Genomic DNA, 13,190 nt, shown 5'->3' on the forward strand with positions numbered 1-13,190 from the left:
AAAGCGAAAGCGCGACCGGTAGGTGCTGGGCGTCAGCTAGCTGTCGACGGCTGGACTGCTAGGCGTCTGCTAGCTGTCGTCGCGCGGACTGCGAACTGTCGCCTTGTTTTAGGGCGGTGTTGGGTGGGAGCAGTGTTGGAGCGGAGTCGTATAAGTGAGCTTACTCCTTTAGGCCTTGAGCCCACCTCGCTGACCAATTGCGGGTTGAGGGCTGATTTGCGTTAGTTAAAGCGTAACTGTGATTGTCATCGAATATTTGTTTATAGTTTCCATACTATACTACATGTAATCTTAAAATTCTATTGTACGCGCCAGTTAAATTTATGGTTCAGAATATAGTAACAAGCTGCTGTGAAAACGCAAATAATAAATACTCAAGACACATAAGAAGTGCGGGTGACAAAAACGTAAAGACGACACGTCTTCCCGTTCTGTAGCCCGCATTCCTTGCCTACGCCTCTTTTATTTATTTTCATCTTGTACAGAACGGCTTGTTCCTATATTCATAAACATAAAGATATCTGGCGCGTACTATCCGTGTAATACTCGTTGTTTAAGCAGCTTCGTCGAAGTAACCATCCAATTGAGTTGCAATCTGTAGAAACACAAGGGTATATTAAAATAAGCTATTTATCAATACTACAATGTAATCTTCCAATATTTCTTGAATAATGTTACCATTACTCATATTCGTATATTTCAATACGACTGGTTAGTCATTTCAATCAATTATTAATATATCAATTATCTTACTAATAGACGTCGTGTAAGCTTAGTGTGATTACCTACAGTTGGTACTATCGAGTGTCAAGCGTTTGACAGTTAAAATGTACTAAAAAAATAGTTTTTACGGCGCCCAGTAGAGGCGCTGATCAGATTTCATACAACATTTTTCGATAGCAAGCCTTTCCGTTGCCCATAGTCCATAGTGTTAGAGAATCGCGCTACTAAGTAGTTAGTGTTTTGTCACTTTCAATCAATTTTGTAACTGTATATGAGTGAACGACAAAATATAAGTTATTATGGCTTACACGAGGTTTATTAGTAACATGTATTTATTTGTAAGTGTATCATGATGTGTATGAAAGTATTATTTTATGTTACATGGGAATGAAAAATAATAAGAAATGAATTAATACTAGAGTAATTTTTCCATTGGCTTAATTTTTTGGCGCAGGTAACACTATCTGTGTTTGCTAGTAGACCTTAATTTCTATGTAATATAAGATAATGTTTTGAAGTGAAGGTATGTTTTCTAAAGGTTAGTACTGAAAGTGTTACGAGGCATTATGTACTATTACCGCGAACATAAAACATGATAAGATATAAGAAGAGTAAAGATTCATAATTAAGAACCACAGTGAATACATACAATTACGTTATTAGAAGAAAGCTTTGGTCTATTTAAACTACATAACCTTTACAAACTTACGCTAAAATCTGATGAACGTGTTAACTGACTTAAAAAAAAGGAGGAGGTTCTCTATTCGACGTGACTTTGTTATGTATGTTCCCCAATTATTAAGCTCTTTGGAAATGTCTTGTTTCCCCGTACTCATTGCACGAACTTTCGCTATGTAATACGTTTCATTAATACCTCGTAACACTGGTCAGTACTTTTAGCATTCGTGCTAAGGACTGAAGGTTTATGTGATCTTAGATCAGTGAAATGTATTGTTTAATATCTGTGGCAGATAGTCAAGTTTATAGTTACTAGTTTATCAGTAAGACTGTATATTCTCATTATTTATTTTAAATAAACATTCAGTATTACTCCAAAGTTTGTTTAATTTTCCAACCTAACCCAGAAATAAGTCGCCATTAATCTTTGAATTCTAAAACGAAATTGTATAAAATGCTTTGAAAATTATTTCTGTATGTGTATAAATGTATTTTTAAATGCATACTAAAATCGATATTCTCCTGAGGTTAAAACATTTTTACACTTATGATTCAATGACAACATCTGTCAAGTGTAACGAGTACGTGCGTATACGCAAACCTTGACAATAGCAAACATAAGATACTTTGAAAATCTCTTTGAGCTATAGTCTTTAAAATATAGCTTGATTAGAATGACAGATGTCAAACTGTTTTGACTAGGGTTGTAGAAGTATTGATCAAAATCGATAGCGAAAAAATCGAATCTAAAATAATTATATTCGATTCAAATATTTTTGAATTAGCTTTTTACGAATTGTTGTTGTGAATCTTATTGTTTAAGCAAATTCGTATAGGACGACCAGCCCTACTTTTAACACCGCACGGAGAACTCTCCTAGTTTAGTATTAATTAGGATCAATTAAATAAAACAATGAAATTAAAGTAAAATCGTTTTATCGATTTTAAAAAATACAACTCCCGCACTAAGGATTGCTCTTGTGTCGCGGGGACTTTTACAAACATACAAACAACGGACACAAAGCACAACCAGACCCGAAACAATTATTTGTGGATCGCACAAATAATTGTCCCGTGTGGGAATCGAACCCACGACCTCCCGTTGCAGTGGTATCGGCGTGGCGACCTAAACCACTGCGCCACGGAGGCAGTCAATATTAATTTATTCAGTTAATGGTGCAATTCTGATGATAGGGATGAAGTTGATAGTAATATAGGATGCGCAGTTAATGGTGCGCATCCTAAATCAGTATCATCCTCATCGCTATCATCAGAATCGCTGGAACAATCTTGGAGATTAATTATTAATTCTTGGTCACGAATAGTATCAAAGTGTACTTCGCGATTAACGATTAATCAGATGATTTACTCTTATCTATTGTGTCTCCTCACTAAATTTTTTCCAACATGACGTAGCCTTGTAGAGAGGTTGAAAATTATTAGTTTTATTTTTAAGACTAAAGAAAATAGTACTGATTTTTAGTTTAAAGGCTGATTGTATTGAATTATTCTGATTTCTTATTGAGGATCTGTATTTAAAAAGTAGTTATAATGCTAGACAAGACAGATTTTTCGTGTTTTAATTTGTAATACTCGTTAGACGTCACTACAAAGTTGTGTGCTCCGTTTTGCTTAGAACTGTCATTTTAATCAAGCTATATTTTAAAGAGTATAGTCGGTTCATATCTGACGGAACATACGTTGCGTAACGCCGATAAATGTAAAGGAAATCACGCGACCCTCCGCACTCAACTTATGATGCGTCGGTGCTAAGACCCAGACTAATTTAGGTACACACCACTACGTCTTTCATCAGATGTGAACCGACCCTATAGTGGTTAAAAGATAAAATAATATATTCCTAATAAATATAAAATAAATAATAATATATAGATAAAATGATATATGCTCACCTGCACGGGGCTGTACTTGACGTACTTGTCCGGGTTCTTGGAGAAGGGCAGGTCTGCGTAGTGGTCGTAGAAGGTGGTGTAGTGCGGCAGGATGGCTTGCTTGTTGTCTCTCTTGAGCGCCTCGCGCAGCTCGGCGTCGGGCACGCTGTACGTGCGCTGCACGCGGCTGCACTCCTCCCACTCGCGGTTGAACGACTGAGGGGCAAGAGACGTGCCAATTATTATATGTGTAGTATTTAATTTTCTAGTAGTTCAATGCCTGAGCAGCACCTTTTGTGGAGAACGTATAAATAAATGGGCTAGTAAGATGCTAGTTTAACGATTTCACTGTCCAAGTCAGTTAACACATTGGAGTTGAACCCACCAATTATGTTGTTGGCAAGTGTTAAATATAATTAACTTAAACTACCACATTCATGCAGTCGGTCATTGAACAACTGTCAATCGAGCCTCAAAGAGTATCCTAAAACTGTTGACCTTCCACCGGCCGTGTTTGTTGCCCATTCCATCTAACAATGCGTATTGTTTATGCACTTGGACACGTATAATCAAATTCCGGCACAGTTGAACTTCGTTCGTTCGTTCGACGTGTGGTTAGTGGTCAACCTAGCGTCAAAGTTGTTCAAGCCGCCCGAGAGGCCTTTGACAAGGCTTACACAGACAGTCGTTAAGCCATGTCAAAAGCCTATCTATCTTATTAGACAAGAGCCGGGACCGACTATTTACGTGCCCTCCGAAGCACGGAGACGCCCAGCTCAAATACCACTATGCGGTCACCCATCTATGGAATGACCGCGCCAAAGGTTGCTTAACCCACAGATCGTGTACTGACCGGTGAGCGCAACTGGCTATGGGCGCCTCGAACGAACGAACCACCAACAGTGATGAACTTCTGCTAAGAAAGAAGTACTCACCGCAAACTTATCCTTCAATATCTGCCTATCCTTGTCCCTCAGCTTGGCTGGCAGCTGTTCATCTAACACGGTGTGCTGCAACAGCTTGTTCCAGCTCTGTAAGTAGGCGCTCTTGTGCTCCTGGATCATGTCGCGGTAGTTGGCCTCACATTCCGGCTCGGCTAACATTAGTACGTCTAGGAGACCGCTGCGTTGGAGACCCTGCAAACATAAGAGTAGATTTAACTCTTGTACTACTAACAGGGGAAGGTTTCCTTTCGCGGTGTCGCTTTAGGGGCCAATTGCACATCGGAGCTCTATTAGGGTTCCGTACCCAAAAGGTAAAACGGGACCCTCTTACTCTGCTGTCTGTCTGTCTATCTCCAGGCTGTATCTTATAAACCGTGATAGCTAGAAAGGTGAAATTTTCAAAAATGATGTATTTCTGTTGCCGCTATAACAACAAATACTAAAAATTTAAAATAAATATATTAAGGGGGGTCCCCACACAACAAACTTTAATGCCATTCTGCCAAAGTATAGATAATAAATTACCTGTAGTAAATACAGCGTATTGTTCAACAGGAATATAGCTTTCAACGCGTCTGGATACTGTTCACTCTTGTTCCTCAGTGCGAAGTTCAATTGAGCCAACACTTTCCCTGGTACAAACAAAACATAACTATTTCATAGGAGACAATTTGAAATTATAATAAAATCTATCTCAGAAATTGAAATGACTAATTTATTAGGAATTAATCATTAGGAATCTAGAGTTCCTATGAATGGCTTCGTACTTACTCATATAAATAGCCAGCATGGCCGCGTTTCTGTCATGTACTCCGGACAGTTGACTCACTGCGCGGACGTAGGATGGCTCTGTCGCTAGTGCAGGACCTACAATTAATTTTAGTTAAAATAAATAGAGTTAACGTATACGTTTGGATTCTGAACGTACTCTTACACGCACTTGACGAATAACTTTTGACATAAAGTATTCAAATATGACTTTTTACTGTCTTCCAGAATGGAGCAGAAGAAAAAATTAAGATTTATGTCTTGTTTTTTCTTTGTAACGACGCCGACGCTGCAAAATAGTACTCAAGAAAGACTCAAAGCTTATTGCAGCCATCTTTTAATTATTAATTGAATATTTATGTATGCCTATCGATACATGTCTATTCAATCTTGGAACTGTACAGACACAGTTATGCTAGTGACGTCACAACACTGACCTATAGTGTGTATGTGCGCGGCGAGCGCGTGGCAGTGCGCCAGCGCGGCGGCGGCCAGCTGGTGCACGGTGCCGTCCACCGGCCCCGCCGCCGTGTCGCTGCGGATACCCTCCACCCAGTCCTCCAGGGACTTCACGCACTGCACGTACACACCATATAATGTTACGTGTAATCAATCAATAACTGAATAAATTTACAGATTTAAAATATAAAGTTTGTTGCGTTCAATTATATGTATAGTTCCTATATCGTCTATGTAGTGCACGAGCCTGTATTGTATGGCGTCGTCCTGATTTGCAGTGATCGTGCGATGCGATTTTCGTCGAACGATCAAAGTGGTCGTGCGATGACCCAACAGGTGTCCTAATAGATCGTACGATGGCTTTGTTTTTATGATCGCACGGTCCAACTCATCGTACGATCATTATGTTTCGAATAATACTCGCGAAGTTCAAATAGGACACTTTGAAGATATCTGTATGTTTGAACTCATCGCACGACGAGAACGCATCGCACCCTCGTACGATCGCTGCCAATTAGGACGACGCCTATGGAAGTAGTGTCCGCATACTATGCTTATACGTGACACTAACCGAATATATGAGATCATTTATATAAGAAATTTAGAAAATATATTTCACACTTCACTAAGACATTATCATTTATACATCGTCACAAAAGTATTCATCATATAATTAGGATACGTACATTCTGCTGGCAGTTGTTGAGTATGGCGGTGTATGGCGCGGGCGAGGCGGGCGCCAGCGCGCGCTCCAGCTCGGGCTGCAGGCGCTGCAGGCGGCGCAGCACGGCCCAGCACCCCGCGCCGCCGCCGCAGCGGGACGCCGCGCGACGGGAGCGGGAGCATGCGCGCTGGTACAAACATATACACGTAAAACTACGTCTTTTGACTATTGAGCGTTTAACTCTCTTTGAAAATCTCTTTCAATTACGATAACAACAAATAAATCTAAATCAATTATAGAAGATTCTAAGAGGTTTGCAATAGTTGCAATCTAAAACAGTAAAATAATTTCCATTCGACGAAAACCGGCTAAGCAAAAAATGTCGATACTACAAAATCGTATCATAATAATAATGGCGATGAACGAAGTTAATCAATAATATGTACGTTTTATATAAATTACAAATTAAAAATTTGTACTTCAAAACTTGGTCATAAAAAACAAAACGCTTTTTACAGCGTATACTTACAGACCGTAAATCATAAACGCGCACGCGTAAAAAAAACATAGCTCAACGAATTAATAGATACACAGTTTAAAAATATAGAAGACAAAGTATACCTCAACATCAGTAGCAAGTATGGTGAAACAGTGACTGAGTACTCCGGCCAATAGCGGCGGCAAGCGCGGCAACGGCAACAGACCCAGTACGTGACGCTGTTCGTGCCGAGCCAGGCGACAAACTGCTGCGGCAACATTACCGGCTAACTCCGCCTCCCACTCGTCTAGCGATTCGTTGCTTTCTTCCGTGTCTGATACCAAATAAGTCGAATCAAATCATTTATTCCACATTACATATAATAGAAAAGTTTATGAGGACCGAGGGTTTTGCGTGCTATACGAGGTACTGAGGTCTACAACATCAACTTTCTAAGAAAGGAAATAGATAAACACTGTCTGTTAATTGCCTAAAAAATCTTAATTATTTACTTGCCCATCCATGAACATATACAGATATAATTAGAAGTATTATTAACTGATGAGAGAAATATCAGCACAATATACTCACAAGCTTCTGAAACAGATTTCCTAGGTCCAATAGCGAGGCCAGTTGATTGTTCTAAAGTTTGTGATGCTTTCATCATTATCTTGTTCGCACGTTTCTCGATACTAAACCAAAAATATTATTATCAGTAATTATCAGTAAAGAAAATCAATTACATCTTGAAATGTGTCGAAAGAAAACAGAGAAGTAAAATTTCAAAGTAAACTTACACTTTTTGTAATTTACTTGTCCTTCTCTGAGTACTATCTGAACGATGGAGTAAATTCTTGGCTCTCTGTAACAAAAAACTTCTTTAAAATAGCATAACAAAACAACTAAAATAAAATTATTAAATCATGAACAAAACTCTTCAAATTGTATTTCAAATAGTCCTCTTTAAAACGTGCCAAAACAAAAGACATTTAATATGCTTCTGAACAAGACAAATCACATTCAAAATTGGTTAAATTTTTTACAGCTACCACTCTGCTATGGTAGCACAGACACACGCCTATCATCAATATGTTTAAACATTTTACATTATGTTGTATTGAGAGCTAAAAAATCAGTAGTTAAACAAAGAGCACTTACCATAAGCGGCGACGCAGCCATAGACCTCGACCTGAGATAATCCTTGAAAGCAATAAGAGAGTTCTTGGCGGCAGGCGCCCTGATAGCTAGTAGTTGACTGGCGGGCGGTACTCCCGCGGCACTGAGCCACGCGGCCGCCGCACGCATTGTTTCTAGAGCTGTAACCGATGTACTCCCGCTGCCGCTCACGCTTACACTGTCTACACTTGAATCTAGGACAATAAAGAATACAATAAGTTACAAAGCATCTTCTAATTTAATTAAATGTTCTATAAGCATGGCGTTACTGCTAGCTCAATGAAAAGACGTTCTTTTTAGTCAAGCAGTTTAATAATAGTGACAAAAGTAAAAAAAAACTTTGAGCCCAGAAACTGTTTACCTCTGAAAACTGCTATTCAAAATTTTATCTTAAACAACTGTCCAACCTGATTTAGACTAGAAAGGAAACATACATCATGTAGAAAGAACTTTTAAATGTTTTGATTAGAAATATAAAAAAATCTATGTAAAAGAAATAAAAGTGCTTACCTTCTTCCAATGCAATCATGTCCATCAATGTAGTAGGAGACAGTGGTCTTGTATTACGACTTAACAGTTCTTCAAAGGCATTCTCAAGCTTTGACACCCCAGTGTTATACAGTTGATTCTAAAAGAAATACAGTACTTATAGTATATTGATAATTTTTGTGATAGTAGTGTGAAGTAAGAAAAAAATGTGTTTACTTACAATGTTCTCCAGTTCAATACTTTGAGGATTGTTTTTGTTGAAATAACCTTGTGCATCAGCTAGTTTATCCAATGCCTGAAAATTTGAATTATATTTAAAGCTTGCTCAATATCAAAAGATACTTGTGTAGATTATGTGTATTGAGAGACAACATTCAGAAAGGATACCAAAAAGACAAAATTTGTTCATTTCTCTTTCTAAAAAATATATTAAAATACCACAATTTTTTAACAGTTTCTAAATGCCAACAGCTCGTAACTTACTTCAAGATAAATATTAAGTGATTCTGTAGTGGTTGTGTGTGGTCCAGCTTGTATGAGGTCTGCTAGCTCCCTGGTCACCATATAGTAGTTAATCACATGATCCAGTGAACGGACTGTACGCTCCATGTCTAGAAACAATATAAACCACTTTAATAACTCACTCTTAACAATGAAGGTAGGTCCATAATTTCTTATTACAGTAGAAAACCAAAGGAATTTAAATTTTATTGTTACTTACTTTGATGAATATGCTGCAGCCTAGCAGTATCTCCATACAGAGGCAGTACAGCAGTCTCCAGCTGCTGTAATCTCTGCTCACATGCTCCCAATACATTACACACATCATTGGCCAGAGAGGAGCTGCGTTTAGCTGCAGCTTTCAACTCTTGGATGTTTGACATTTCCTAGACAAAAATAAACATTTGTTTTGGTCAATTTAGTAAGTCTGAGTCTTTAACATGCTGTTCTCCTGTTTTGATACATGTTAATGATATAGTTACCAAGAATAGGCAAAAAATATTTTAAATTGTGATGAAATGTTTCGGAAACTGAATGAAATTTTCGTAAGAACTAAGGAAGTTCGGAAATCAGTAACATAATTCGTCTATTATTTTTTATTGCAGTCATTCGCTCGTGCCATGTAGTTGTGAGGAAGAGCGGATGTTTGAAATATTTGACACGCCCCCAATAGATATTTTATATATTATTTTCTTCTCTGTTTACACGCAATATACCATTATAGCGTACTCTACGTCGCGGATATTGTAGGAATATAAGAAGTAAAACCTTTATTGCTAAGTATTCAGAGAATTAAGCAGCAAAACATGAAATAATTGTGATGTAAACATACCTTTCGTAACTTCATCTCAATTTCGAACTTTTTCTCCACTGCGTACATCTTGATGGATAGATTTTAACTCTTTACATAAAAAGAAAACAACACTGCTTCTAGATATCAAAATAAATATCTAGAAACCCCAAAACTGGGTTTTTCTTTTCTACAAATACTTTTCCCAATGTTTGGCGATTTTCGATGATAAGTTCATGTCTTCATGTCTCGCTTGACTGTCACTTTTGTCAAAAAATTCTGTTGACATCACAAACAGCGTTCTGCTTCATGCAGAAAATACATAAATATGAAATTTAAAATAGTTTTTATTTTATATATGCTATAATATTATAGCTTGAAAAGCAAGTTAATGTTATTATTAGTAATTAATATTTTTTGTAAAAGGTCAAGGAAGAGGGCAAACGTCGACGCAGAAATATGTAAGAAACTGTAAAGACTTGAAGCATCCTAATCATATTATTATTATGACATAACAAGACATTCTAGAAGAAGATTTTAGGTGGCAGCCGGTGTACTTTAGTACGAATGTTTATAACACATATATTTTAATATGTCTTGTTTTTTTATTTTTCATCCTCGAAAGGTTCTTGCATTGACCAGACTTACGAAAATGACTGGTGGTATATTCTTTTATAAATATATACTCACAAATATACCTGTTATTTTCTAATACAATATATTATTATGCATCAGGGGGCACGGCAGTGCCCCCGCGAGTCGAGCAAAAAAAACGGCACGGCTGTACCATCCTTTTCTCGAAGCAATTCAGGCTATTTTCGACTCCCTATAATTTGTTGTGGATAATTATTAATTCGTGGTCAAAAATCCGAAAATCTATGAAATTCTAAATAATCTGATCATGTAAAAAGTATTCGAAATGCAGTACCTACTAGTTATAGTAAATATCAAATTAAAATGCAAATCAAATTAGGTGAATGCTAATTTATTTGTTGATTTACCTACCTTCCACGTTCGTGGTTTCCATTCCACGTATTACATTTAGCAACGTATCCGAACGCAAAATGTGTGGTGACGTGCCGTGAATGTCGAGACGTGGCTGACGTTTGCGTTGTTTTGTCAGTTTACTATCCGTAATTTTCGCCTTCGGTTGCTGCAAATACTACGATAAATTGCGCTCCGCATAGTTTTACACGCAAATAATTAAATAAATAAATTCAAGTAAGTAACAGTGTTTTATATCAATCACCATGTCAAGATTTCTAATTGGAATATACTATTTATCTAACTGTACCTACTGTGTCCTATTTCTAGAATAATGGATCAAATCGCTAAATTCGTCGAACCTGGCAAGCAGTTCGCCAAGGATTCTATCAGATTGGTCAGAAGATGCACAAAACCCGATAGAAAAGGTGAGTTTATCATATAAAAAGATAATTTTGCTTACAAACTATGTTACGATGTTGGCAGTTTTCCATGCAACCTGTACGTTTTCGGAGATATATTTCATGGTTACTAGTATTATTATTGACTATAATCATCCTTTAAACCATCTTTACTGTAACAAAATAAAGTTCTAATTAGATAAGCCTGTCAAACATATGTTTCCTTGGCCAGAAAATGAGAGTAGGTAGATAGTAAATGTATGAGACAAGAATGTCCAGCATGTTCCATTTACTGAATTAGAAAGTGCATAATTATAGGTTACAGTGAACGAAAAAGGTTTTATATTGTTTAGATACTAAGAATAAGCTTGTAAAGTTTTGTCATCAAATTCTTTTTGACAACTCACCAGTATCTAATAAACTAATTTGTAATTTTAACCTTATTTACTCCACAAATAAAAGCTATGCAGGTACTTATGCTGTCAATTCAACAGAATGAGCATAGTTTAATATGTAAATTTTAATGTACTTACATTCTATTTTCAAGTTCATAAACTAGTACTTTAGTAATTTCCTGTTTGGTAGAAATTGAAAGTATTTTACTAAGCCTTTTACCAAATTACTTAAATGTTAAAGATGTTATGTTATGCACGAAGATTTTGGGTGATTTGTATTTAGGAACTGCTTATGTTTCATTGCAATACATTGGTTTTAAAGAGATGTTGTTATTTTTAAAGTAAAAGTAATGATATAGCCTTATTGTAACATTCTTAATGCAAACTACCTATATCATCATCTACTTTGATGAAAGATATGCCAGTGATTATAAAAATTAACTCTATACCATAATATTGTAAAGCATCCACATTGAAGAAACTTCTACCATTTACTGTAATGCTAATGCTTTTGTTGTATGTAGTGTGGAGTAGGACATACAAGAGGCAGAAAATTGGTTCCATACATGAAAAGAAAATGTAAGAGCTACTCTTACAAACTCATTCAAAATTGATCCCCAGCTCAACACTAGTTGTATGGTTAATTCTGTAAAAAATGTAATTTGTGTATTTGACTGGAATAGATATAGCACTCCACAATTTTTTTTTCATACCATAAATTATATCTGATATGTTATATGTATCTTTTTAAATAAGTATGCACAGTGTTAATGTTAGTTAGTTTAGTTAGATATATCTAGGCAAGGTCATTTATCATACATCATCATTTTAACCAAACATTTTCTTTTATTCCAGAATTCCAAAAGATCGCGATCGCTACCGCCATCGGTTTCTGCATCATGGGCTTCATCGGTTTCTTCGTCAAACTGATACACATCCCTATCAACAACATCATTGTAGGATCATAGACGTGTAGTGTAGCTCTAGATGTAATTATGTGTAAGGCCCCCACTCTAAATACATTTCATTTACAATATTGTTTCTTAAAAAAATAAATTATTTCAACTCTATGGTGTTTTTATTATAGGTAACTTTGTTTAAATCCTATAATTGATATACAACTTGATTTTATACCTATCTTTGTGAATAATTTCTTTGTCTTTTTCATTAACTATGAGCAAAGTATCTATACTTAGGCCTTAACAAATTAGCGCAGCAAGAATACTAAAAATAGGAATGTGACAATGTGCAAATGTGAGCAGAGGGCTTGAAATGTCCTGAGTATTTATATTTCAAATAAAATTTTGTTTTTGTTATAAAGATGTGACTATCAACTTTAAATGTCTGTACACTTAAAAACTAAAGTGTTCATTTATAAGTTTAACTGCTGGTTAACTGTAGACGAAGACATTATCACGACTTTCAATAATGGTAACAGCAAATGATGTTGTAATTCTTGCAATTCCATTAATAAGGCCAATTAAACTATTTGTAAATTCACTGCACAGGTAAGAATTACATGATGATGGCATTAATATAAATATGTCATTTATGAAGGTAATAGGTAGGCAGGCACAAAGTGGTTATGATTTGGAATTTAATTTTGAACTGACTAAGGCTTGTGGGTCTTTTACAGTGGCGGTCCCCGTTAAAGGGATAAGTCTTTGTAGCGGTCTAAGACTTTGATTCCTCGGAGTGAGGTTAGGCGTCGATAATGGCGTTGATCAGCTCACGTTGATAGCGCTTAGCTTCCTTGTCGGGAAGACGCGTGTGTATTGGAATTAAACATAAAGTTATCATCAGAAACTGCCTTATTCAAACAACGAGCGCCATCTATCTAAATACTAG

At 36.5% G+C, this 13,190-nt stretch overlaps 2 protein-coding genes across 2 annotated transcripts; one reads left to right on the forward strand and one right to left on the reverse strand.

Moving 5' to 3' along the window:
- Positions 1–23: 23 nt before the first annotated feature.
- Exo70 (exocyst complex component 7) lies at positions 24–9,816 on the reverse strand. Its single transcript, XM_076116428.1, has 16 exons — positions 9,605–9,816; positions 8,993–9,158; positions 8,755–8,882; positions 8,492–8,566; positions 8,293–8,410; positions 7,765–7,976; positions 7,404–7,468; positions 7,198–7,298; positions 6,750–6,940; positions 6,151–6,315; positions 5,443–5,581; positions 5,009–5,104; positions 4,763–4,869; positions 4,229–4,429; positions 3,315–3,509; positions 24–595 (listed from the first exon to the last, which is right to left on the reverse strand). The coding sequence occupies exons 1-16, from the start codon at positions 9,650–9,652 to the stop codon at positions 554–556; spliced, it is 2,049 nt and encodes a 682-aa protein (XP_075972543.1). The 5' UTR covers positions 9,653–9,816; the 3' UTR covers positions 24–553.
- An 808-nt stretch (positions 9,817–10,624) lies between these two features.
- LOC142974110 (protein transport protein Sec61 subunit gamma) lies at positions 10,625–12,412 on the forward strand. The gene is made up of 3 exons (XM_076116262.1): positions 10,625–10,783; positions 10,877–10,974; positions 12,198–12,412. The coding sequence occupies exons 2-3, from the start codon at positions 10,881–10,883 to the stop codon at positions 12,308–12,310; spliced, it is 207 nt and encodes a 68-aa protein (XP_075972377.1). The 5' UTR covers positions 10,625–10,783; positions 10,877–10,880; the 3' UTR covers positions 12,311–12,412.
- Positions 12,413–13,190: the final 778 nt, after the last annotated feature.

The sequence above is a fragment of the Anticarsia gemmatalis genome, chromosome 7, assembly GCF_050436995.1.
Source record: "Anticarsia gemmatalis isolate Benzon Research Colony breed Stoneville strain chromosome 7, ilAntGemm2 primary, whole genome shotgun sequence".
In the NCBI taxonomy this organism is placed as follows: domain Eukaryota; kingdom Metazoa; phylum Arthropoda; class Insecta; order Lepidoptera; family Erebidae; genus Anticarsia; species Anticarsia gemmatalis.

Excerpts from the sequence above, each read along its gene's own strand:
- LOC142974110 (XM_076116262.1), top strand. The coding sequence starts at position 10,881 with ATGGATCAAATCGCTAAATTCGTCGAACCTGGCAAGCAGTTCGCCAAG. Across the intron at positions 10,975-12,197 it reads CACAAAACCCGATAGAAAAG|AATTCCAAAAGATCGCGATC; the intron begins GTGAGTTTATCA and ends CTTTTATTCCAG.
- Exo70 (XM_076116428.1), bottom strand. The coding sequence starts at position 9,652 with ATGTACGCAGTGGAGAAAAAGTTCGAAATTGAGATGAAGTTACGAAAG. Across the intron at positions 7,469-7,764 it reads TGGCTGCGTCGCCGCTTATG|AGAGCCAAGAATTTACTCCA; the intron begins GTAAGTGCTCTT and ends TTTTTGTTACAG. Across the intron at positions 7,299-7,403 it reads ACAAGTAAATTACAAAAAGT|TATCGAGAAACGTGCGAACA; the intron begins GTAAGTTTACTT and ends TTTTTGGTTTAG.